Raw genomic sequence first — 27,023 nt, 5'->3', positions numbered from 1 at the left:
AAATTATGTATGCCATCTCCAACTCACTGAGTGCTGCACTGCTGCACTATCTGCTCTAAATTGTGCTCTCTCTCTCTCTCGCTCTCCCCTTCTCTCTCCCTCGCTTCCCCATTTCACTCTTTGCCTCTCAATCACTCCCCCTTCATCCACGGCTACTCTTTGAATCTCTCCCTGGTCTTTTCTCTCCTTACATACATGCACGCACGCACGCACGCTCGCTCGCATGACAAACTCAACCCCCCACCCACCCGACTCCCGTGTGTGTATCCGTAGGACCGGCGCTCCTCTCCCAGAGTTCCTTGCAGCTCAACTCCACCCCGGAGGCTTCGCTCCAGTACTCTGCCAGCTACCATAGCAACCAGACCCTCGCCCTTAGCGACAACATCTCCGCAGCATCTCCTCAGCGCAGCGGGCAGGTTGGAGGAGCCGTGCACAGCTATAACCAGGTAGGATATGCTGAAAACCCGAGCAGTCAAAACAACATCATCATTTTAACTTGCTGTTTACTTTTTTAGTAGTTAGAGCACTTGACGGATTCATTTGAACATCCTGCATGGAGTTTTACGACAAGATGTTTGGATGGTAGCGCTCGTCACTCTTCATCTTTTGCTGGCGTCTTTTATTTCCGCATCAAACAATCGCACGCATCTCGTGCATTCGCGTCATGCATTAATGAAGAGCTTCAGAGCTGGCATTTTCAAGTTTTCCAACATGGTTAAAGCTGTTATTAAGGAGACAGGTAATAAGCTGTTCAACCACACACACACACACACACACACACACACACACACACACACACACACACACACACACACACACACACACACACACACACACACACACACACACACACACACACACACAGAATTAAGAGCAATCAAAAGCACCCCAGTGAGTGTTGTGTTTATGAGGACCTGAGAAATAAAGATGCAGTGGAATCCACATCATAATCACAGCAGTGTGTTAATGAAGAGTAATTCAGCAAGTCAAGATTTCCAAGGTGATGCATGATGGCTATAAAAGTGCTTATTTGCCCAGCAGGGGCGTCGCAAACAGACGCTCAAATGCCTGCCGTCATTAATAACTGCAGTAAATCTTTAAGATATTTGGGCCTTTTTTTTATTTATTTTTTTTATGAAGTTTCCAGGGTTTTGAAGATGACACGATTCCATATTATTTCTTGTCATATTTGTGCCGTGGGAGTGCTTCTCTCTTCGCCTCCTTCTTGTGTCACCATTGTTCTGTGTGTTTCTATGGCTCTATGTGTAATCGCCTCTCATGTTTTGGCCTTGTCAGTGTAATTGGGCCAGAGCTGTCAGAGAGGGTCATGAATTGACTTTTTCACAAGCTACCGCTGCAGCTCGATTGGGCAGGTGCGCCCTACAGGCATGTCCACTACGTGCATGTTTTTATTGACATGTGCTTGGAAGAGCCTGACTCGGGTATTGTTTTGATATTTTTGTTATTGTGTGTACACGAGGACTTTTCATGTGCCATTTTAGGCTGATTTGGAGCAAAAAAAGAAAGGAGCCGGTGCTCTTCTGCAGGGTATTTCTAACCCTGAGAGTCTTTGCTTTAATAATACATGCATATGTGGCACCTCAACTACTCAAGTATTTTAGTTGCAGAAATAGCACTGCAAAGGCGACATCCAATACAATGGAGAAGCTTTGCTCTGGCCTGCTAATCATTTCATCGCCTTCCTAATGGCACGTCAATTTGTCGTAATGCTGCCTTTAACGTGATCAACTTTCCTAGATCATTAGTGAAGTCACTTTTAGGTGTCGTATTTCATTTTTGCTAGCAATTGGCTTTGTAAGCTAGTCTGAGTTCCCATCATGATTATTCCTTGGGTGAATGTTGATGAAGACGTGATATCTGACTGGGAATAGACACTTTTAATTAGGTACTCCCAAAAAACATTAATTGGAGGTCTATGTTAATTATAATTAATGTGTGTGGGGGTGGACTGAAATTTTTGTATACTATATATATCCTTATTTCACCCCAACATACAATATTGGTTATACAATTTGGAAAGAATAAAAAAAAAAAAATGTTTATTTCCATTAGGAAAGTCATTAGGTTGTTTTGATGTGAATTTGTAATTTATTCATGAAGGTTACATGGAAAATTTCAGCAAATAATAATGAGCAGCTGAGGAAGCTGTTAAAAGGAAATGATAATTAGGTGGGGTCCAATTGACAGAAGTTGTACCACCTAGAAGTCTTCATGTATCAAGTCATTGAAGTCACAGACTGACCAACCATATGCAAATTTGACATGAGAGGAAGTTCCGGAGCTGTGAGCCTTTCAAATATCTTAAAATAATTTACATTCGTGGAGTGATGCATTTCTTTTTGTTATCACAGTATTCATTGTTTATTAATTTAATAATTATTGCATTATTTAATTTGATTAAATGACATGTAAAAGTCTGATTACAAGATTTTGAAGTGACACCTCCCCCCTTTTGACTGTGGTCCTAATTCATCCCTCAGCTATGCAACCTGTATTTTGTCTTCTTCATCCAGTGAAAGTTTTGCTGAGCAGGCATGGCCTTTTTGCACTCTTGCAACAATTCTGCATGCGTGTACACCCTTCGTGCATACACACACACACACACACACACACACACACACACCTCTTTTAGATGCAATTTATTCTTGCCATTAATTGAGGTGAGCCCGAAAGAAAGTAGCTTTTCTTTTGTGTTATTTTGTTTTGCAAGGCAAAGTGAAATTACACCAGTGCTGCTTCAAGGTGACTGTGTGCTTGCGTGATGGTCTATTATAGCTGCTCGGGTGAGTAATAATGTATCTGGATCACCTTTACAGCTTTAAGTATCAACATAAGGCTGCGAGGCTCAGCTGAGCACTGGCATATGTCCTCTCCCTCCCACCGCTGTGTGTGAAGACCAAGGCAGCAAGTTCTCGTGAGAATTTAATCAGAAATTGTGCCAAATGTTAGAAGTGAGCACAATTTGCTGCCACCTGCCACAAAACAATTGCTGAATGCCGATTTGTAGAAATATGATGTTGATGTGTGTTCTGCACACAGAAGCCGGTTCATAGTTATATTTGGCTCACATTCAAAGTTTGTTTATTCGTAAATGTAGTTGAAATCTCAGCATGGTGCCAAAAATGGTTTTGATGTGTATTCCGCATGGATTGTGCATCATTCAAAAGCCAATAGGCCGTTTAATGCTAATGGGCCCTAATTGTAAGAACCTGGTTGTTTTATTGGAAATTTTTCGTGATACATACATGATCATAAAAATTAGAGCATGCCCATGGGATATACGCTGTGGAGGATTCCAACCGTGCATTTGTAGTTTTTCAAAGAACAGGACACAAAGGAAAACATTTGTTCTCTAATTGCAAAGCATTACTTTGTACTCAGGAATCCAACTAAATTCTTGGGGGGAAACGGCTCACAATGGACCTCGTGGCGAGCGTTTTATCTTGACTTTAGCCAGCTTCACAATAGCTGAGGAAATATGTAGATCTTCTTTTGATTTGGATGTTGGGCAGATGAAGCAGTTGGAGTACAATTAAAAACAAAACATTGGTATGAATTTGGATTTAACACCGAGGGATTTGAATCACAACTTTATTTAACTTTGATGGCCTGAATAACGAGTGACGGGGTTTATGTGACAATACATGATATTAAATATGTTAATACACAAAGCCTTTGGAGTTGTCTACTCGACTTTGAGTAGGTGGTACAACGAGGCTTAATGAGAGATTATTTCGGTCAGAGCAGCTCCTCCGAGTTCATCGTCTGTTTCCGAGAGTCTGTTTGAATCCCCCTTCTGTGTTCTGTTGGGATTTCATTACGTTCTCTCTGAGGTTCATGCAGACCTCCTCGTGCAAAGATATGACTGAAGTCATTGTGCATAAAAGTTTATTAATGCTCCCTATTCTTTATCTCTTTGATTCTCATTTCATCTACCCTGCATTTCTCCCCCAACCCCTCACTATGGAATTATTCATCCTTCCTCCACTGTATTTCTTTCACCAACCCCCTAGGTGACTTCGAGCCGTGCAGCCCAGCAGCAACAATCACAAAGTGGGGCAGGGTCGGGTAAGTGTTCACCTTTCCCTCTTTTCTTTTTCGAGCCTCTGGTCAATTAGCCATAACTTTTATGATATTAATGAATCAAGCTGACGGCCCGTGACACTTTGCCGAGTTGCTAAAATTTGACGACGCTGACAGTTATGCACGGCACCTTAGATTTATAAAAAAATGGTGGAAGTGATTTACGACAATTTATACACTAGGGATGTCCAAACTTTTCTCCAGCTCATTCAAAACGATGCAGCTCACATTCTCTGTTATATTTAATTAGAAGACACACATTATACAATCATGTTCGAGGCATCCAGCCTCATCTTATTCATCCATCTTTTGACATTTATCTGGAGTCGGGACCCTATGGCGTCCCCTGTGCCTGATGAGCTACGACTCTAGTGCAACACAGGTCTACGCTCAACATAAATGATAGTTGGGTGCTTTATTGTGTATCACCTGCACATACTAATGAGCTCTAATAAATTGAAAGCAATGTAGCAAATAATGCTCAGTTTGGATTGACACTGTCAGAGAGACACTGTGATGATTGTTGTGGCGGGGGAAGAGAGAAAATGTTCACAGTATGATGAAAATCGAATATTTTCCACTGCAAACTGCGCTTAATAAGTCACTGACAGTGTCAGTCAATCAAAACTGTTTTTACTGTCACCGAAGTCTGTTGTGGTGAATTTCCTTGACAGCAGGTGCGCCTAATGATGTGGCCAGTGAGTGTTTGTCTATGGTGGACTGGGTTTTATCTGTAATTTATTGATGTCTTTATTGAAACAGGAATGCAATAGTTAGAACGTCGATTGTTTTTTTTTCCTTTCCTTTGTCCTGTAGGCATCTATTACTCCAGCTCCACCTTACCTGCCCAACGTGTCAACTCGCCTCTTTGTGGCGGGGGAGGCGGTTCAGGGCCAGGTTCTCCCAATAAACTCCAACGCCTGGGATCGGCGTCTGATTCTCTGGGGTACGCCACCACTCAACGCTTGCCGTCCTCCTCATCCTCCTCCCCCAGCAAGCAGTGTCCCGCTAATCGACTGGCTAAGTCATTCAGGTACACGGGTGACTGGGAATAAATTGCAGTGGGAAATGGGATCTCGACCTTATGTTGGGTTTCCCAAACTATGGGATGAAATTTAAAAGATTGGTAAAAATAATTTAAAAAAATGATTTTGCAGATGAATGATGTTTGTTGTCTCCTAGTACCAACGTTGCCGTGACAACAGGGGGTGGTGGAGGTTCTCCCCTGAGGTTGGCCTCTCCACCCAACTCCACTGGTGGAGGGGCAGGATCATCATCACCCCTTCATCAGGTAAAGACCTTCCTCTGGCTGCCAGTTTAATGTACTGTTAAGAAGTAGAAAATTGAGCATTATCTGTCAAAGAGCAGCTTTTTATACTGTTGTTCTAAATTTGAAAGCCTGTTTACAATGGACAAATATGAGACTTTTGCGTGGCATTTGAGCTCACCGAGTTATATAATGCTAAGTGCTTTCAAGTGATTTACACAAAGTGACAATTTCCATGCATAAAGCCACTGTAGGAAACTTGACCACGTGCAAATGGAAATAAAGGTGTGCAAATGGAAAAGCACAGGAACCAATTTTGGCAAAATGCATAGTATACATCTGGTTGTCAACAGAGAGTGAATAAAGTAATTGGAGCCCTTTTCTGCACTTAATCTCTCTGACTCCCTGAGCTTATTTAGCAGTATTTGACTGAGAACTACTTCTTGGCATTGCAGATGAGCTCAGGCATCGGCAGTTATGCCACTCTGTCTCCCAAACGGCTCGCAGCTCACCATGCGTCCGACCAGTACAAGATTTCCCATGAGCTCTACGCAACTGCTACACTCCAGAGGCCCGGCAGTCTAGCAGGTGAGACACCCGTTGCGTGAATTCTTATAGTAGGCATTGCAACTGTAAATTTGCCATTCATTTGCACTTGCTTGGTAAGTCAGCACTTACAGTGATGCTGTTTGAACAACTTGGTTCAACTGATCTCAATGGGAAACTTTATTTGCAATAACTTATTCCCGAGTGCATGCTGTCCGCATCATAAAACTTTTATTATCTGCATGGGCTGGATTGTATTAGCAGGTAGGTTGCTAGGTACTTTATTTACCTCTCAGGAATTCTTGGTAGTTATTTAATTAATATAAAATAGTATTATCCAGCCATATATTCAACAAAATGTCATATCGCTGCTTTACCTCGGGCATCAGATTTTTGATATTAACTTGCAAATTAAATCCCTTTTTTAACTACTTCATGAACAAAACTTAATTCAGATTGTTGTTCTTGCTCAATGTTCATCTTATGGATATGAGACAAACATATTTGGAGTTCACTCGGAAGAGCTATCAATGAAAACTGAAAATGAAAGCATTCTTTGGGTTGCTAAAAGAAAAACAGCTTGTGGGAAAATCTATACGGATATCAATACTACTGTGTGTGTACGATAGTGTGTAGGCCTTGTGTTATTTAAGCACCTGGGTTATGATGGACCCTCTTTGCTGCATATCAGTGCCTCGCTCAGCCATTCTGAAAAAGGTCAAGTGCTGCGTTTAAGTCGATTGAATTAACTGATCTGTGAACGACACCGTCGGCGTATTGTGGTTAGTTTCTTGAGATTTACGTCCACATGATACCCTGCAAAATGTTTTGGGAGCAAACTACACTCTACAAAATACAACATAACTGTTTGCAAGTGTTTTTCCTGATTGTATTGGATTTTAAAGATCAGACCGAGGCTGTTTTCAGAAGAGGGAGGTGGAGGTGTGATTTCAAGTAGGGATGGAACCATTTGTCCTAATACAGGGGATGGAAAAAATAGTAGACCAAACTTTAGACCGGCTGAAACCAGGTCTAAGTTGTGGCGCAGATGATGTAATGGGATTTTGTTGGATTTGATCCACGTCTGTCATAATTATGACATTAGCGTTGAAGGCGTTTAACTGCGAAAACTATGAACTATGAAAATACCAGAAGAAAGAAAACTCCACTGATTAGACTGCACTTTGCACTAGAGCGTCAAAGTCTTTATTTCAATAAAACACAAATAAAAATGCTACTGACGAGTAGGTATAGCATTGTTCCGTAAACAACAAAAATAAAAGACTAATAATCATAAAGCACTACTGACAAGCTGGAACAATAGGACCCACCATAGTGGAAACTGAAAGTGACAAATGAGAATGGAGTACAGCAACGAGGGATACCAGAATAAAGCCAGAACTTAGCAGGGAAAACATCTGACAAGGCGCAGCGTGGAATACGAGAACGGGCCACAATCCAGAAAATTTTAAAGATAAAGAAACGGTGCAGTGCAAAGTGTGGGAGCTGCGCTTCTAATTGCTTGACTCCTTTGTTGCCTAGGGGACACATTGAAGAGCCAAATGAGAGAAAAAAAAAAAAAAAAATCAACTCGGAGTGAATCATGACAATAGTCCACTGATTAATTCTTCCCATCTTGACTTGGTAACTCATAGAAAATTGCAAAGTGGGATGAGGAAAGAAAGTCATTCATGTGGAGTAGCAGCGACACTTGAATTGTTGACTTTGAATGATGTTGCCTGAGGCACACTTATGATCCTTTTGCATGGTCAAGTATAAAGCTTTGCTCTATTTCAGAATTAACTGACCATGACATTTGCTGGAAGTACATATATAGTTGAGTCATTGAAAAGAATAAACGACTCTTGTTTCCTCACTTTCTTGTCATTTGGTGGTCGTATACGTATATATTTTATCCACGCGGCTATTTTGAACAGTGTGGGTTGTGTCACTCACCTAACTGGAAAATAATACCGAATAGACTGCAAATGAATTTAATGCAATATTTGCTTTGAATTATTTTCACACAACAAAAATCACAAAGAGACCAATGTTCATTCATACATTTTATAATTCTTATTTGACTGAATTAAACATCGCGGCTATTTTTGGCACCATTTGTTTCTTCTTTTCTTTTTCCCTCTTCGAAGAAAGAGGTCAGTACAAAAAAAATGACTCAAGAAATAAAACCCAATTGATAGAGACTTCAAAGATGAAGGGAGCCAACTTGGATGATTCATGCTGTTAAGTGGGTGTGTCTTGACTCTTTTATTAGCTGGCTAACTTGCAAATTCGGTCACTTTCTGTCTTAATCTAGGTCGTTTTACAGCCTTCCCGCTGATTTCTCGTCTCTGTCATTGCAGCACAACTCAGTGGATGTCACAGATGTTCTGTTCAATATCTCTCCATCTTGTGCAATGTAATGTCTTTAATGCGAGACACATGTAAACAACAAAAATGGATCTTTCAAACCAATGCGATTGCCGATAGTACCACTTTGCAGACACAGACGTTGCTTGTGTCTGTGGGGCTTCCGTAATTGCAATAGTATTGAGATTAATATGGATCTTGCCAGCAGTTTTTCTCCTCATTAAAACAAGAATGAAATGTTTTAATGAAGGCCTTATTGGCAGAAAGGATTCTTTTCCTTAATGGCTTATTCTGTCAGGGTTAGAGCTATGGTAAGGATGGATCTTGGTAACGAACATAATTTTTATTTCTAACTCACCCAAGACTGCTTTTGTGCACCTGTACAAAGTCAAAGGCATTGAATCATCCAAAATGTATTGATATAATACTTAGAGGTTTAAATCATGGAAGAGGGCTTGTTCTTCCTCCTCAGAGGCCAGAATCTCCTCTGCGTTGAACTCGCCATCGACTGAGAGCTAATGTGACACGATAGCTCCACTGGACCATCGTTTGCTCTCGTTCCTTCTCATTCACTCTCACACGTGGCTTTCTCGTGTGTGTGTGTGTATATATATATATGTACGTCTGTCTGTGTGTGTGTGTGAAAGGGTATATACATTTCGAATTTCTTTTTCTGCCAGTTATTTTTTTACTCCTATTTTGATCTTTTCGTCTGACCTTGTCTTCCGCTTGTTCACCAGTGTAATCAACAAACACCCGCTGTCAATGTTTTGGCCGCCCTGTGATGTTGAACCTGGTGCCAAACACAGGGCCTCTCCTCATTATTTTTATTGCTGACAAACAGCAAAGAATGAAAAGCAGTGACAGTCTTCTTTCTTTTTCTTTGTTATTACCTTCTGCTCATTATCCATCATTTCGGCCGTGGTGTAGGTACTTCTTTTCATGCCTGCTGTTGATTACCTCCTTATCACTATGTAAATGGTGAAAATTGGTGAGGTCTTGGAGTACAAGGGATACATTTGAACATATTCATGCCTTTTCTTATTACTGTACTCTATTCTCTTCATAACAATACATTTGAAGTCCCTCTTCAGTCTTCAAGGTCATGATGATCCCATAGAGTCATATTCTTTCATGGACCTTCTGAAATCCGTTTTCTTCCTCTACTTGAAAATCAATCTGATATATAGAGGGTGATTTTATAACTTTTCAACTTTTTCCTTTCTTTTCTTCACTCCAGGCTCTCGAGGCTCCTACAGTAGTCAGCATAGCCAGGAGCCCCTCCGACCCTTGGGGTCCCCAGAGCACCATATAGACCCCATATATGAGGAACGCGTCTACCACAAGGGTCCCATGAGGAGCCTCAGCCAGGGCCAAGGGCCCGACACTGGCCCCTACCGCAACAACACTGGTAGGCAGTTTTTACATTGGCCTCTTTAAACTTTTCATAGGTTGTGCATTTGCATCCGATCTGTTCAGGTTTTGTTTCATCTTGTTATATTAAATGTTGATGTCTAAGCCCTGCTGCCCCAGTTTAGTATGAGATCTTTTTTTACTTGAATAATATATGCCGTAAAATAGTCAATCAAACTTCCTCAGCGTGGACTTTCCATAAAACACGATACTGCTCATTATTGACAGTCAGAGAGTTTTTATATGACGTAGTAGTTTTCAACGGGATGGAGCGACGCTCCGTCGTACTAACAAGCTCACGTTCACTCTAAGACGTCTTCATTCCCTCAGCTTCCCTTTGTAACTCCATTGTTGCCAATGTATTTTTAATAGGGCCTCACTGCGCTTATCTCAGTGCGGGTTTAGGTACGCTGTGTTAATCCCATTAACATTATCATACCCACATGAAAACACCCAAGTCGGTTCCGCCATGTTCACAGCTCCCTTGATGTCATTAGCCAGCCTAGCCTTAATAGCTATCATTAGCATATGGGTCAGAACCATGGTAATAAATATGGCACTCCAGACCGGCATTGAAGTTGATCAGTTTCACTCACTCCGAGTGGAGATGAGAATTACCTTGAAGCACATAGCCCTGCTTTCTAGGTACACTTCAACATGAATGGCTCATCGGGTGTGCTCCTCTTCTCACGACAGTCTCGCGGCGATAGAACTTTCTTCCTCAGAAGCCTTTTAATTCAATAAGTGCATGATTGTAAGAAAACACACAAAGGAAATTTGCACAGATGCCCAAAAAATCAATAGGAGCTTGTGCTTTTAATTACAACCCTTGAGCTTCATAAGACTCCTCTCCAAAATTTCCCAGCCTAACAATTGCTTCTATACTCAGTTTAAACTCAAATACATTAGCTGGCAGATAAACAACAAAGCCTAAACCATAGTTAAGAAGAGAACAATTTAATATTGCATGTTCCGTGACTATAAGGACATCAAAATTGGATTTGTATTACATAAGCGACTGCACATAATGAACTGATAAAAGAGCTGTGCTGATACAGTGACGACTAAGTCATTAATTATGTGACATTGCCATTTCTTGGCAATGGCAGACTCACATTATTAAGCTGCAATGATTCAGTCGACAAATGATCAGTCATGATGGGAAGAAAAGAGGGCTAATTTAGCGCTATTCCGACAATAATTGTCAAAGTTGTACTAAGTTCATTTTGTTTTTCCTTATTTAATCACTTCACAGGTTTCTTTTATATCAAACAAATGGTTTTAGGTTATTCACCTGACATGTTTCGGCGGTTTCTTCCGCCTTCATCAGAGTGACACTCTGATGAAGGCGGAAGAAACCGCCGAAACATGTCAGGTGAATAACCTAAAACCATTTGTTTGATATAAAAGAAACCTGTGAAGTAATTGTCAAAGTTGCATTCTTGGGAACCCTGCATGGTAGCTGGCATTTATTCAACAAATGTGGGCTCTCATATTAGTTATTTTTATTGGTGATGTGCTCTAGGTAGTTGATCATGGCACACACTGGATTTGATAGATGAACCGAATACTCGTCCCTATCATGCTCTGTTCTGTTTTCAAAGCAAGGAGATTACTGACCAACTTTAGCTTTCCTCGGATGCTCTTTCTTCCCTTTCACACAAATCTATTATTGTATGTGTGTGGGCATTGTTTCAGTGTTCGCTCATGGATTAAACCAGGCCAAGGCCCCAGAGGAGCGCAGGTTAATGTGGCCTATTTCAAGAGATTAATCCCACATAGAAACGTCTTTTGCTTTCACATATGTTTTCCTTTGTTGCGATATCAGTATGGCTTATGGCGTGCTCTCCCCTTTTGTCTTTTTCTCTCTCAAACAGTGTAACATAAGACCTATTGCTCAGCTTGTTACATTAACATGATACAAATGGATTTTGAATGTGGGTTGCCTTTGTTGCTTGCAGTTCCATGCAAGGTGGGTTTTCCTTGATTTCAAGCAGCGCAGTCAGGAAGCTCCCGCCGTTCACATCCCTTTTGTTGTCTTACAGATCTCATTAGCCCTTCTGTATGAAAATCAATCATTTGACTGTTCTTCTTAATCCAAAAATGGTATTCAAAAGAATCCAGTGAATCCAATTTAACAAAATCTTAAGGCGAGAGTGTTGAGAGTAAGGACGAGCTCATCTTCAGAGGAAGGAGGAGGACAGGAGGGTGATAAAGATGGAGACAGTTGGGAGGGAAATGGTGCATTTATTTGGCTTCTTCTAGCCAGAAGGCAGGAACATTTAATGGCACCTCTTAAATGGAGAGAATGATTTCCTTCCTGGAGAGCAAGAAAGGTAACAAAAAAGGGATGGTGTGCACACTAAAATATTTTAGTAACCCTGATCAGAGCTGGCACCATGCATAAGAGAATGAGGCCTCTGCTTGAGGAAAATAAAACTTTTTTTTCAAACACACTAAATATAATAGAGGTTACATACAAATAATTGTATCTATTGTTATTTTCATGGTTACTGTTTCATTCACAAGGGAGTGAACTGGGGTATTTTTGGATAACCTTATGTTTCGCTTAACATAATAAAGCATCGTGAAGTACCCGATTGGATACAGTATTGACATTTTAATACTTTATATGATTCTGGAATACATTATTGAAGGTTTTTCAGTATTGCAAAATCTTGTTGAGCGCTAAGTAGTGTTTTCTCATCCTGATAAATGCATTTGGGCTATGGTGCAATATCTTTGGAGCCTTTAGCCAAAGCAGCTCCCTAGTCACTGTTGTGTCAGTCTCCAGGCCAACTGTGATTAGATACCTTTGGCTTGGATCAATTTCTGCTTGGCCCTTGATCCTGCTGGTTTATTGATAGACCCTCTGTCTTTTAAATAACAGTAAAAAGTCAAGCTGGAAAAGCACTCACATAGATTTCCCCCCGACCTTAAAAGATCAGTTTCTGTATTTATATGTGTGTTTGGATGTGTGCTCGCTGGGTGATTTGTGGTAAAAGCTTGGACGCTAAGACTAGCCTATTTAGAGTCTGTGAGAGCCTGTACAAAACCTGGACCAGATTGTTTGCCCCAGTCGTTTAGAGCACTAAATAAAACTCCAGCACTATTTATAGCATATCGTCGAGAATCTCTATTTCAGGAAAATGTCGAAAATGATTTATGGTAATGCTAATAAAAATAGGCAGGAATGCTTTGCAATAATCTATGATCACCAGCAATGGACAATGGTTCATACTCTGCCTGCTTGCCACTGAGGCAGCCAGGTAATGTTTGCACAACTTGGCCAAACATTGATGCATATCCTTGCACTGCAGCGAGTTCTGCATGGTAGGAATTTTCTTTGTTTGCAGATAATCACGGACCTCTTTATGTGCAGTTGTCTAAAATAATAATAATAATAATCAGATCTAATGTTTTAAAAACATTTCTTTCTGATTACTTCCAGTTATCTAAGTACAGTATCATGAATTGGAATGTCCTATTTCATATAAATGGTGTCAGCCCAATACATAGAGACACAAACAATAACACTATGACTTCCACTTTTGTCCTTCCTCTCCATGGACATTAAGCTTGCCTCATACAGACAAGTGTCCTACAGCTGCAACACTCCATACTGTATGCCTGTATGTGTCAGCCATTGCTTCTAGCTCTGGAACATCAAGAGCTATGTGTTGGCCCTGGAGCTACTCCTAGGGATTTCAACTAGGGAGAAAGTAATCCTGCCTCTCCTCCATAGCCAAGTATGTGTGTGCGTACGTGTTAGTGTGTGTGTTTGTGTGCACACAGGCCCAAGTGTGTTCACCTATCGCTGATGTGGCCAAGGTTATATCTGCATGACCTCAATGCACTGCACACAAAAATGCCCCAGGGGCATACATGTTTAGACCATGTCAATCACGTTGATATTTAGAAGTTGTGAGCCAATGTGTGTGTGTGTGTGGGGGGGGGGGGGGGGGGGGGGGGGGGGGGCAGAGAGTGAGAGAGGTTTTGTGTAATCGTGCTGAGCGTTGAAGCGTGTCGAGGGAAAGGACATGTCCTCGGCTCTGATCACAGAGTCTTCTCCTGCTACAATAGAGGCGGCGCGATGGAGAGACAGAGGGTGATTGTGAAGAAAGGCGAGAAAAACATGGGATGAATAGATGATGAAGAGAGGACGGCGGGAACAAGGGAAAAAAAACAGGAACCATAGAGGGAGTTCAAAAAAGAGCAGGGGCTGGGGATTGAAAGGCATGAGGCGGCTAAGATGGATGGGGTGAGGATGGAGACGGAAGGATCTGGAGGGAGGTGAGAAATAAAGAAAGGAGAGAAAAAGGCAATAAAGCGATGAGGGGAAAATAGAGTGACATAGACAGAGTAGAGGAAGAAGAAATGCGGGCAGAGATGAAAGTGAGAAGGAGGATGGATACAAAAAGCTCTGAGAAGTGGTTTGAGTCCCTTCAACTTCTATACTCCATTCCGCCCATCTTATACTTCTTCATGCAGCATCTCTTTTTAAGCTCACTGGCGCTTAAGCTAGATGCCTAATTATGCTGGAATCACCGTCTCAAAAACAAAAAAATGGCGCTAATCTGCTAGTTATTTGTTTACTTAACACCAAAGCGAGGGGAAGCAAACATTCCCCGTTTTGAAGTATGAGTGAAGGTTTAGATTTATATTATTTTCTACGGTGAAAATCATCCCATTTTTACAGACATTATTTCTTTGTAAAGGTCAAGGTACACCATTCTAATATATATACGGAATAGCATGTATGCATTTTTAAATAAGCACCCCCATGCTGATTTCCTCCAGGCAGGCCTAGCCAGGCAAAGGTCAAGTTATCAGCCAGAACACACCGTTACCAAGACAAATGACACTTTCACACTCGGCTTTGTTAAGGTTGGAGAAAAGGAAACAAAATAAGTAGATTGAGTATTCCACAAAATGTAATGTCAAAGAACTATTTCCAACTAGATCAAAGTGAAACTATACTATTGAATTGGCATAAAATGCTGGTCATGTAATTTCCTTTCATTGCACCTGCCCGAGCAATCACTTTTCCTGTTTGGAGATTTGTCCTATTTCAAGTCCCTTGGAAGGTGCAGTTTTACTCCAACACTGGTGGTGTTAGCCTAAAGCTCCGACTACTAATGAGACATTCAAGAAGACGGACGCATCACTGAGACAATTTAAAAAGGGAAGAAAAGAGCAGGATTTGTTTCTGATGGGAGTAACTCTGCTTCATTACCCTCTCTTATTCTGGCTTGGCCACTGCTCTGCAAGCATTTCATCCCTGCACCGCTTTCCTTTTTCTTAAAGTGCAACTCACTGGAAGCTTTTCTTTTGTATCAGTTGTCATTTCAGTTTATTAAGTCCTCAGTGGGCCATATTAAAGCGATGAAAAATGTTATACAACAATCAAAGTTGTTCATCCATTTAGTATACCGCTATAGTTGCCGGTGAGCTGGGGACTTTTCCAACTGACTTTGAAACCATAGACGATTAACTATTTATTCATTTACAAGCGTTGGATCTTTCCCACGGAGGTTTTATTTGATTTTAGAAATGTAAACCTCCTTGGATGAATTGCTATCACTGGCCGTTTGCCCACCCCAAATTCTCCATGATTATAGTTTCTTTGATTTTTTTTTTCCTCATATTTTAACTTGATGTGAAGAACTCTTATTATTTTTGATGTACCTTCATCGCATATCGCATAACACGGTGTTTTTTCTCCCTCCCCCGCTTGTCTGATACAAGCAATTGAAAAACTGTAATTAAGGGTTGCTGTGATGTGTTAACCAAGTGAGTATGTGAGTTAGAGGGAGTGATGACAGGGAACAAGTGTGTGTGCCACATCTCAAGAGAGCACTAACAAGCAAAGTACTCTGAGGCCAACACTTAAGACAGCCGAGTATGTACACTTACCGGTCACTTGATTAGAAACGGCACTGACATGCTTGTTGTTGTGCAACTGCATAGGAAAATATGCTGTTAATATTTAGTATGCTGTGACATGACAGGAACAACATGTACGATGGTTTTACAAAGCAGCTGCAAGCATATTGTTAGGATTGCATCCCCCCCCCCCCCTTGATACTTGCTGTCTTATTTTTAATGCGAGAGAAATTAATACTGTCGTTTTGCTCTATTGAGGATGTAGTCATTTGCAGTTAGCGACGCCCTTTGACTTACAAAACAAAAACCGGAATTCTTATCATTTGAAGATCTGTTTAGGTCTTGTTGGAACACACATAAACACAGTCAAAGCTAATTGAACGTCTTTCGAATAATACTGCAAACTGTAAATACGCACCCAAAATAAAAACAAATCTTGTCCTGCTCCTAGACCATGTGACCTAGTTTAATCATCATCTTCTTAAGACAACATCTCTTTCAAAGATATGCCTGACTCGTAGCCACAAGGGAAAAGCTGGAAGTAACTAGTTACACCAGTTTCTTAGCCGATGAGTTCCGGTATGTCGGATGTTTTGCAGCAAATAAGCTTCCAGTCAACTGACAGGTGGTCACTCAACAATCTTGTGTCCTGCACTTGTTTGCGTTCCGCTTCATTAGTTCTGCCGAGGCTGCCTTTGCTCTTGCCTTTTCTTCACAATAGTCTTTTATGATCTGGTTTCAAACGTTATTTGAACCGATGTATTACAAATTGTTGGTGAAAACATCATCAAAATCGATATATCATTATGTTTCATTAATATTATTTTACAAATGCCTCCCTCTTTAAGACGCCAAATGTAAAATTCACTGGAATGAATCTGAATTTTCAATACATTACAGATCACTTTACAATGAACAGGTGATCAGGAATTGTTTATTCACGTCTGGCGTGATGACTGATTTCTAATTCAAGTTCAATTTTTAAAGGCTAATCCTCCTTTAATAGGAGTCTGATTGGATTGTGTTAAAGCTCCAGTCAATCACGACCCTCTCATTGATCCCCTCTGTGATTTATCACATAGTCTTTGAAGATCGCATTTAAATGTCCCTTTGCATGTGTGCACATTTGTGTGGTTTTCCTTTTTTCTTGTTGTCTACCTTGCTTCTAATGACAGATGAGATGGATCAGCCTCCACACTTCACACACACACACAGACACACAGACACAGACACGGCCACACACATGCACTGACTATTTCTCGTAGTGTTTTTACAGCCAGAGAAACAAGGCCCCCAGACTCACATTAACACCTTGATATATCGCCACTGCTTTGCTCCCACACAGGAGCAAAGGAAGGTGACAGCTCCAGTGGCCCAGCAGAATGCTTACATCACCAAGCAATTCCCCATTCAATTCCCATCTCTGGCTAAGCGCATAAAGCTTGGTGTTTTTACATTTGTCTTTTATGCTTTTCAGTCGTTACCGCTCGCGAGCAGATGTCTCATTATTTGGGCGTATAAAAGTTTATCCAGTTGTTCTCCTGCTACATAACAAGAAGGAAACAGTGCCTCGGTTTCAAGTGGTGTTTATTGTCTATTTAAAAATGTTCCTGAAAATGTCTTTAAATGTGAGTGCAATTCTTAGTAGCAGTTGTTTAAATGATTTTTGCACAATATTTGTCATTCCCTGTCTCTCTCCCTCTCTCCAATCCCCGCGGTAAACATTGGTCTTGTTGTTAATCCTGGGCATGTGGCCAATATTTATCAATCCATATGGAGACATGCCTGCTTGTCCCTATCCTTTGCTCTCTTCTACTTTGCTCTCCATCTCACCGACTGTCCTTGTAGACTTCTCCCACCGTCTCCATGAGCATGTCCTAAGTTATGTCCTTTGTCCCTACTTTCCCGCCATAGCTCCCTCCTCCCCTGGTGTCGACTCCACCCCTTTGCAGCGAACAGGGAGTCACGGCACCGGAACGGGAAACTACAGCCGTGGCGGGACCAACAACTATGCCACGGTGGGACCGGGCTACACAACAAGCGGGGGCGGAGGGGACATGTACGGCTCGGACCCCTACGTGGCCGACCCTTACCGCACCCTGCAGTACTGCCCCTCGGTGGTGGAATCACCTTACAGCAAATCTGGGCCGGCCTTGCCGCCGGAAGGGACCTTGCAGCGCTCACCTTCTGTTGACTCCATTCAAAAAGACCCCAGGTAAGATTTTCTTTAACAGTCAAATGTGTCACGCATTACAATATTTGAACTTGGATTGTATTGATGCATTCAGAAATCTCAGGTAAACATGGATTTATATTTCTCGGTATACGCCTTGGGGAAATATCCTAGGAAATATTGATGAGTGACGACACAGAGCACACTGAAGAGGAAAGCTGCTCGGGTCATCTTGTCTTGATGAGCCAAGTGTCAATAGCCAATAAGAGGAAAGCTGATCAGGTTATCCTGTCTCCATGAGCCAAGTGTCAATAACCATGGGTTATGAATGTAAGATGATAAAACATCATCTCAAGAATCTGATCGGAGGATCTCAGGCACATTTATTGTGATTCAGAAGGAAATTCTGGTCATGCATTTAGTTTTGACACCATTGTGTAAGTTTACCTGCGCTGCGCAAAATTGGCTTGAAATTCTCCACTTGTGCTTTTTGTCAAGCCATTACAATCTCTCGCTCTGCTTCATCTAATTGAATTGTAACTACAGAACGTGTTACATTTCTCTGTGCCACGAGGTTAACTGGCTGCCTACTCCAACTCCAGTCTTTCTTTTTCAATAATTGGATCTAGCTGAGCTTGCATGGAGTGCTAAATGAGTTAGGAGCAATTTAGACTCGAGTAATGCCTTGAGTGAAGGCAGGGGCTATTTTTGCATGTGCACCAATGCGTGTACATACAATCAATGTAATCTGCGTCACATTTTTTTTTTTTTTTTTTTTTTTAAGTGAGGGTGTGTGTACGTGACTGCTGCCAACACTGTTAGGGGTACCATGACAGCTGCAGAGTCGAAGTGAGAACATCAAACTCCTAAAGCCCTAATAGATGATGGGAATAAAGGAAGGTGGTAGATTAAGTAGATAAGGGGAGGAAGGATAAAGGAAGTAGGAAACGGGCGAAGATGAAGCAGGAAGAAGAGGCGTTAGATAAGCAAAGTGTGAGAGGAGGGGATAAAGAAGCAAAAGGAAGAGGGATTTGGTGAAGAGGGAAAGTGGATCAATGTGCATACAGTCATTTAGAGTAGTGCTGTTATAATTTAGATTAGTGGTTGCCTGGATTGTTTGTTGTGTGTGGTCTCCTTAAAGCGCTATAAGAAGTAAGGGTACACAACAAATTGCTAAGGAAGGAAAATACAGAGAAGACTTTGATTAAGAAGATGGAAGGAAGAAGAAACAAGTAGTGAGGCATTGTGGGTGGGGTGTGTGAGGAAGAACAAGGGGGAGAGGAACATTAGCTCAGGGAGAGTGGGAATTAGAGACCACTAAGGTGGAAGCGGTGGGTGTGGATGGTTATTGTTACAAAGCTTAAGAGCTCAAGAGAAGCACAAGTGTGTTACTAACATCTTGAAGAGGCAAGTTTGGCCTAGAGAGATGCCGATTGATGGGAAGGCAAATGGAAGACGCAACGCAGTGATCAAAAACAAGGCTGCCGTATATTGTTTCTCCCATGTGTTTGCTTGACTTCACCCTTATACAAGAGCCAATAAGCCCCACAGTATGCTACCGGGAGAACACAGACGTGACTTTCCGTTGATGTTTTTATTAGCTAACACTTTTTAAGGGTTTGGCAGTAACATGCTGTGTAAAGCTACCATGACATATGGGGCTACATCTGGAAGTTCTTTGGAAGTAGTATGAAAATGCTCTATCATCCATCCATCCATCCATCCATCCATCCATCCATCCATCCATCCATCCATCCATCCATCCATCCATCCATCCATCCATCCATCCATCCATCCATCCATCCATCCATCCATCCATCCATCCATCCATCCATCCATCCATCCATCCATCCATCCATCCATCCATCCATCCATCCATCCATCCATCCATCCATCCATCCATCCATCCATCCATCCATCCATCCATCCATCCATCCATCCATCCATCCATCCATCCATCCATCCATCCATCCATCCATCCATCCATCCATCCATCCATCCATCCATCCATCCATCCAAGTTGAAACATGTTCTTTTTTTTTTTAGTTGTGTGCCTACGATGGATGCTTTGCTAACAGCTCTGCTCCATTACAATTGAAGGCACTCTCTCCCTTGCTAACATGGCCGCCACTTCTGCCCATACATTATTTTGATGGGAAAGTCGTCCATGCCAACCCGCAGGCTGCCACAGTGACACGCTTTTTAGCCTGCTCTAGTGTACTATAAAATCTGTTTATCTATGACAAGGAGAATAGCACAAGCCCAAAAAAAATAGACCACTCTGTTGATGGCATTGCAGCATCAGTAAATGTTTTTTATTGTGGTTTATGTGTTTTCGAAAAGCTGAATTGAGTACATTGTTGCCGTCACATGAGCACTAGTGTAGTTTTTTTTTTGTTTATGTGTGAGTCTACAGATGGGACGGATGCGCTAGATGGAAATTAAGGCAGCGGTAAACTAAGTGCACACTGTGTTTGTATGTGTGAGAGGTTCTGGACCACAGGATTATATGCAAACTGGGGATTCCACAGCCTCTTAAGTGAAAGAACCTGCCACCGCTCTGTTTACTACACCACACCTGGGGATTACTATTGTCTCAAGTGCAGGGAGATTTCTTTGCACATAATAAACATTTGTGGCTACTGGCTACCAGCCACATTTTCTGTTCTCTTTTTAAGTGCTTTTCATAGTTTGTGCACTGATTTTACTGCAGCAGAAGTAATGGGAAAATATGCAATAGTAACTGTTGACTGTGTTTTAAGAGGCTGTGTATTTAAATAGCACTTAGTATACTGAAGTGGAATGTTTATAATGTCATGTCAAGACTCAAATCAATTAATACATTAATCATTTGTTGGTGTTTGTATTTTACTTTTTAACTGTGTGGTCTGCTAGGTTTAAGCGGTTTCAGCACCATGGACAGCAACATGCATTCTGATATGCAGCAGTAGTAGTAGTAGTAGTAGTAGTAGTTGGCCATCCCTGCTATACAGTAGATGCCATATAATGAATAGTCAATCAATCGAGAGGTGGCCAAAATTAGCTTCAGCACCATGGACAGCAACACGCATTCTGCTATTCAGTAGTAGTAGTAGTAGTTGACCATCCCTGCGATACAGTAGATGCCATTTAATGAATAGTATTAATCTATATCCAATCAGTAAAGAGGTGAGGTGGCCAAAAGTAGTTTCAGCACCATGGACAGCAACACCCATTCTCACATTCAGTAGTAGTAGTAGTTGTTGTTGCCCATCCCTGCTATACGGTAGATGCTATTTCATGAATAGTATCAATCTATATCCAATCAGTAAAGAGGTGAGGTGGCCAAAAGTAGTTTCAGCACCATGGACAGCAACACCCATTCTGATATTCACTAGTAGTAGTAGTTGTCCAGCCCTGGAATATGGTAGATGCTATTTAATAAATAGTATCAATCTATATCCAATCAGTCAAGAGGTAGCCAAAAATGTGTCTTTGAGAAAGTTTTGTGTTTAGAGGATGGGACAGTAAACATTCTTTGATGACAACCCCACAGTGATGGAATGATTTAAGGAGAAAGGAATCAAGGAGACATTCAGAGGAGAGGACACAGTATTTTGCCTCTCAGCATGGCCCATGGGTAATTTCCACTCCTCATGAGAAATGCATGCTGGGATATGGTATCACCTCCAGGGAAGGGTAATGATGCTTTGCCAGAACCTTGGCCCTGAGGCACAGCTGTACGCGTGAATGAGGGTGCACAAGTGTGTGCGTGTGTATGTGCAGCTGTTGCTTGGCCATCGCCCCTGCCTGTTCTGGGTAAATTGCCCATTGTAGTAATTTTCCTTTTTTGAAGTGGCCTATCTATTTGTGTGCCTGTGTGGGGATGTGTTTGGTTGACCTTGGGATGAAAACAAATGCTTGTGTCCCTGCCTTCATCTTTTCTTCCCTGCTCTTGCCTCTGGATCGGAGCACTGGCCATACTGAATAACAGACGTATTCAATGAGACCAAGTGAATATATTGAATCATCAGGGCTTTTGGTGGAATTTGCAAATCCATCGTAAGATGCTGCTTATTGTTAACATGGATAGAAATGTGAGGAAAGTAGTCTTAAGAGTTGAGGTCATTCTTTCGTGTGCATTGTTATGAAAATCAGTTAGGAGCTCCTTTAATGTTGGGCACCGGACCACCATCAATCTTTGCTTGTAGTCGTAATTGTCAGAGCATGTCTAAATTATTAATTTGTGTCTTTCCAATTCATCATGGCCGTACACTTGTGTTACATGTCATCATCACCCGCTCCATTTCCATCATGTTGTTTTCATCGTGTAAATCTTTGAGCAAACGTTGCTGCACTTTCCAATTTACTGTCTTATTGCTCGAGTGTAAACTAATGAGTGGAGCAGGTGCACTAGCCACACACTCCTTTATGAGATTTCCGTCTCTTTTGCGTCATGTCAGTATTTTTATCTTTAGCTCACACACCTGCCAAATTATTAACACTCACACAGCACCCAATGTTTTTATGAATATAGGCTACAGGGGAGTGCGGACGCATATTTGTGTGTTCTGATCATGCGCTCTAGTCAAAACATTTGGATTTACAATCTCTCTCTATTAGGAGGCAGGTTGTCACCTTTGCCTCCACTTATCGGGCTTTTTCTGGCGTTTCAGTTTAGCCTCCACTCTGCCCTCTTTCTGACAGCAGAGAGAGTGTAAATACTGCATGAATTCATGCTCACAGAAATGTGCGTGCGCATGTGTGAGTGCGAGAGAGAGAGAGAGAGAGAGAGAGAGGCAATAAGCTTGGAAAGGGAAATCAACGTGTTGGGATTGTGTAATAAATTTATGTTGCTGTTCTGTGACTCTGCCGGACGATTATTGCGTTACTCCTGATTACCCCCTTGTAGAGTCATGTGATCATAATTAGTGAGTAATCCAGTGTAATTCAACAACAAATCCACAAATCACAGCTTTTAAAAGACACATACACCTCGCTCTGGCAGACATTATAAACAATCATTTGAAAAATAAACAATGCCCTGCGATTGGCTGGCGACCAGTTCAGGGTGTTACTGGGTTAGGCTCCAGCCCGCCCGCGACCCTCGTGAGGATAAACCGGTTCAGAAGATGAATGGATAAATAACTTTAGTTGACAGTCAGACATTTATCAATTTAAAAGAGTGATTTCAAACTGCACTGCTACCAGCTTTTCTAATACACTGTTCCCTTCCTGCTTCACGGTTGGGTTATTGCAGATTCACTGTATTGTGCGTTTTCATTTGCAATCATAAATTCATCAATTGAAGTTTTACCTGGCTATTTTGCCATGTTTGCCTGCAGAAAAAAAAAACCTAAAGAACACAGCATTGCATTTATAGTTAAATATATAAGTAATAATATATATAAGTATTTAGAAGGGTGGGGATATATGTTATATCCATCCATCCATTTTCTGAACCGCTTAGTCCCCACGGGGGTCGCGGGCGTGCTGGAGCCTATCCCAGCCGTCATCGGGCAGTAGGCGGGGGACACCCTGAAATGGTTGCCAGCCAATCGCAGGGCACACAGAGACAGACAACCAATCGCACTCACACTCACACCTAGGGACAATTTGGAGTCTTCAATCGGCCTACCAAGCATGTTTTTGGAATGTGGGAGGAAACCGGAGTGCCCGGAGAAAACCCACGCGGGCCCGGGGAGAACATGCAAACTCCACACAGGGAGGGCCGGAGGTGGAATCGAACCCGCACCCTCCTAACTGTGAGGCGGACGTGCTACCCAGTGCGCCACCGAGCCGCCAGATATATGTTATATACGTTAGAGAAATACAATCCAAAAAAAGCTGCATTGTGTCATTAAGAAAATATATATTTTTATATCATGTCCCTGCAGAAGACAGAAAGATGGAATCCAGTTTGACCTTAACGTGTCAGACTATCTGTGGATAATTTGTAGTTGTATGCAGCATGTGGATGTGTAGTGTCACACTGAGCTCAACCTTCATTAGACCTGTGACATAAAGCTGCAATTTGTCGATTAGGCGCGCACGCGCACACGCAACTCAACGTCCTCATTAGCATTATCGGCACGGAACGAGCTCATCTCTACTGTTTCTCATTCAGAGGCCAGAGTGCTACTTGTTGAGGTGATTGCATCGGGGCTTTCAAATCAAAAAAACAATGGCGCCCTAATTTCTCAGCAAGCTCTCATTCTTCCATCAACTTAATCTTCCCCTCTCACTTTGATTGGCTGAGTGCACTAGATGAGCATTTTGATTGGATATTTTGCTCACTTGTGTTTGATCATGGCTGCAGTTCAAGTATCGCCTCTCAGTGTCACAACCATCTCTATTATTCGTGCGGAAGTCTACCAGTGACCAGTAGTTACCAAAAATTATAACTCAGTATGAATCGCTTGCAGTCGATAAAATAAAAGAAGGAAGGCTAAGTGTTAAATTCATTGGTAACTAAACACCGACTGCTCCTCTATTTGTGTTCGTCAGCAGCTCACACTAATTGGGTCACTTAATTAGCTATTTTAATATTTCAAGTCACAATCAATGAGATTTTTCCCTTCATTATCATCATTACATCGTTCTCGGAGCGGTGCATAATTCTCGAGGTCACCTCAGTCTAATGTGTACGTTTCACCGATTTGATGATTCGCTGCGTAAACATTCAGTAATTGCACTATATGAAAGGGGAATTGGACTGAAAATGTGTGCTCAGCAAATATTGTATGGGAGAATAATACTATAAACATGTGATTTCATGACAAAAAGAAAAATGTCAGCTTTAACGCATGATTCGATTAGGCTTCAAATGTTGTGTAATCAGCTAAATCTTCCCGTGGAATCATAACACACATTACTCACTCTCACTCAAGCCACTTTAATAAAATAAATGGATAGCGCTGTGCCATAATAACACATTGAAACAATCATCTCACTCCTGCTATTTGAGACAACGTCCTGAATAAGAGCTTCTGGATCCAAAATTGCAAAATGTGATGGGATCCTCCATCTCATAGTGCAGCTGGTTGTGAAGAGATGCTCCAGAGATTCAGATAAGTGCGTATAGCATATTGGCTTATTCAAGTGAGCAAAATGATTAGAACAGACATTATTAAATGATTTCATATTTTTTTCCTTCAAAGGTACGGTGGCTGTCATACATTTCACGGTTTCCTTTTTTCTGCAACCATCATGATGTCTGCGCCAGTTTCATTCCACACCTCATATTCTTGCCACTCAGACTCTTTGTTAGCTTTCATTCATGCTCCGTAGCCATCCATCCCAGACCGGAAGAACCTTGGAGAAAGCCTATTGATTTTTTTTTTCCTCCTTGTCTTGGTCTTTTTTTTCCCCCAAACCATCTAATATAGAACAAGGAGAAGACTAAGATAGACAGTGTGGGTGGGGGGGATTCTGGGATGAGCAGACAATTGTAAGGATAGAAAGTCGCATCTGGTGTACTGGTCCTAACGTGATGAGCTTGATAAAAGAAGTAATATGTACTCCTCCCCTCTTCATCACATTCCTTGATCTCATTCATGGCCTTCTCTTTTCTTTGCTATCTTTTTTCTATTTCTACCAAGAGTGGGTTTTCTTATACTTACATTTGTCACTTTCCGAATGTGAAGGAAGGAGAGTGACAAATTGGAGGTTGCACTAAATACCGGTATCGTTACGGCACCAGTAAATTTTAGGGTGTAAAAATGACTCGGGACTATAATTTCCCAAGTACTGCTACTTGGTTTTAAAAAAAATGCATCTAAAGAGCTCCAACTCGGTGACAGACGTGGCTGGTGTGCGGAATGTCAGTCATCCGAGTCACACAAACACGAAGATAGAAGGTGGAAATATCAGAGCCACTATTGCGACAGAAGCTTTTCTCACTATTACTGGTTGGAATGTCAAACATGAAGTGGTTCTTCTATTGTTCTAAAGTTTTCAAATTTTGCGGACAGGTTGCATGACACCTTGTATGGTTTTGAACTTGGAAGTATTTTTCCACAATATTTCGGTTCAATTCAAATGTGTACATCTTCGGAGGTTCCACAGGGTACAGTGTTAGAACCATGCATCTTTCATATGCAGTCCACGATAGTAAATGTATTAAAATACCATATACATGTGTTTCTTATATTGAGTCATATTAGAATATGTGTGTGTAATATTATGGCTAAATGCACTAAGAAGATCCGAGACAAAAGAGAGGAAATGGAAGCAGTTTGATATTTGACGGCCATAATGATTTACTAGCCAGTGCTTCAAATAAAAAAAAATGCTCAGCTTAGCTCCTTTGTCAAAGTCAAACTCTTATTTAGCTTCTGTGGAGTAACATGCAGACTTTTCATCACCGTGGCTATAAATTACCTAAACTGTTTTTGGCACTTTTTCTCACTCCCCCTCCCTCCAATATCTCTTAATCTCTCATTCCAGCCACTGACCACTTTCATTCCTCTCTCCATTTTAGTGCCCTCAAGATGGATGTTCAGGTTCTAATTAGCATCTGCTTTGCTATGCGCAATGCTTTCCTGCCCGCCAATCAGTTAACATAAATGACAGGCCTTGTCCAATCAGATTAAGGCCAACGAGACACACTTCCTGTCGGGAGCTGTCTTTTCAAATGCGTTGTGGGCTCTGAAAATGAATGCCAATTGAACTGCGAGGGCAAAAAGGACGTCATAAATTACAGTGTTGCATATTTACTACCATGCACTCCGACAGAGTCCTCCTAAAGTCACAAGACGAAGCTCAACATTAAGACTTACAATGTCACGGTCATAATAATAAAATCGTTATATATTGTGCAAGTATATTTTTAAATAATTGTTTAAAATCTTAATTGCCATTTGATAACTAGGGGATAATTCATTAAAGTCTACTCCACTAAAATGGCTGTCTGCCCAGTCTTTGCTATAAACATGGTTGAGTTCAACATTTCTTACTTCATTTACAAGCGGATCAATCGAAGCCAATCCCAGACGTCAATTCAATTCACACATACGAGTGTATTCAAAACACTGGGAGAACATGCAAATTTCACAGAGAAAAACTTCTGACCGAATTTTGAACTCAATCCAAGAGGCGCCAACCGCCTCCTGACAAAATACAAAGCCTTTATCAAATAATAAAGCTTTACACGCCATTTAAAAATATATCTACCATATTTGGAGGCATTGAAGCTTGTCGAATTCTGGCAAGAGAAAGCTGCCTTAATACATATTTAGCGTGAACCTTGCGCTTTAGCTGGCACGACTCTTGTCGCCACTTTTG

At 41.5% G+C, this 27,023-nt stretch overlaps 1 protein-coding gene across 3 annotated transcripts in view; it reads left to right on the top strand.

Annotated features, from left to right (window-relative positions):
- The window catches only part of ctnnd2a (catenin (cadherin-associated protein), delta 2a), a 116,321-nt gene that overhangs the window by 53,259 nt on the left and 36,039 nt on the right, over nt 1-27,023 (top strand). For 2 of the 3 annotated variants that reach the window (XM_049749671.2, XM_049749669.2), the window contains exons 6-12: nt 274-446; nt 4,035-4,089; nt 4,921-5,137; nt 5,287-5,395; nt 5,827-5,959; nt 9,528-9,698; nt 17,435-17,801. In XM_049749671.2, the coding sequence (XP_049605628.1) occupies nt 274-446; nt 4,035-4,089; nt 4,921-5,137; nt 5,287-5,395; nt 5,827-5,959; nt 9,528-9,698; nt 17,435-17,801 (1,225 nt within the window). The remainder of the gene's footprint in view (nt 1-273; nt 447-4,034; nt 4,090-4,920; nt 5,138-5,286; nt 5,396-5,826; nt 5,960-9,527; nt 9,699-17,434; nt 17,802-27,023) is intronic. The other variant, XM_049749670.2, reaches the window with a different exon arrangement.

Source organism: Syngnathus scovelli, chromosome 18 (genome assembly GCF_024217435.2).
Source record: "Syngnathus scovelli strain Florida chromosome 18, RoL_Ssco_1.2, whole genome shotgun sequence".
Taxonomy (NCBI): domain Eukaryota; kingdom Metazoa; phylum Chordata; class Actinopteri; order Syngnathiformes; family Syngnathidae; genus Syngnathus; species Syngnathus scovelli.
This window is presented reverse-complemented; position numbering and strand designations above follow the sequence as displayed.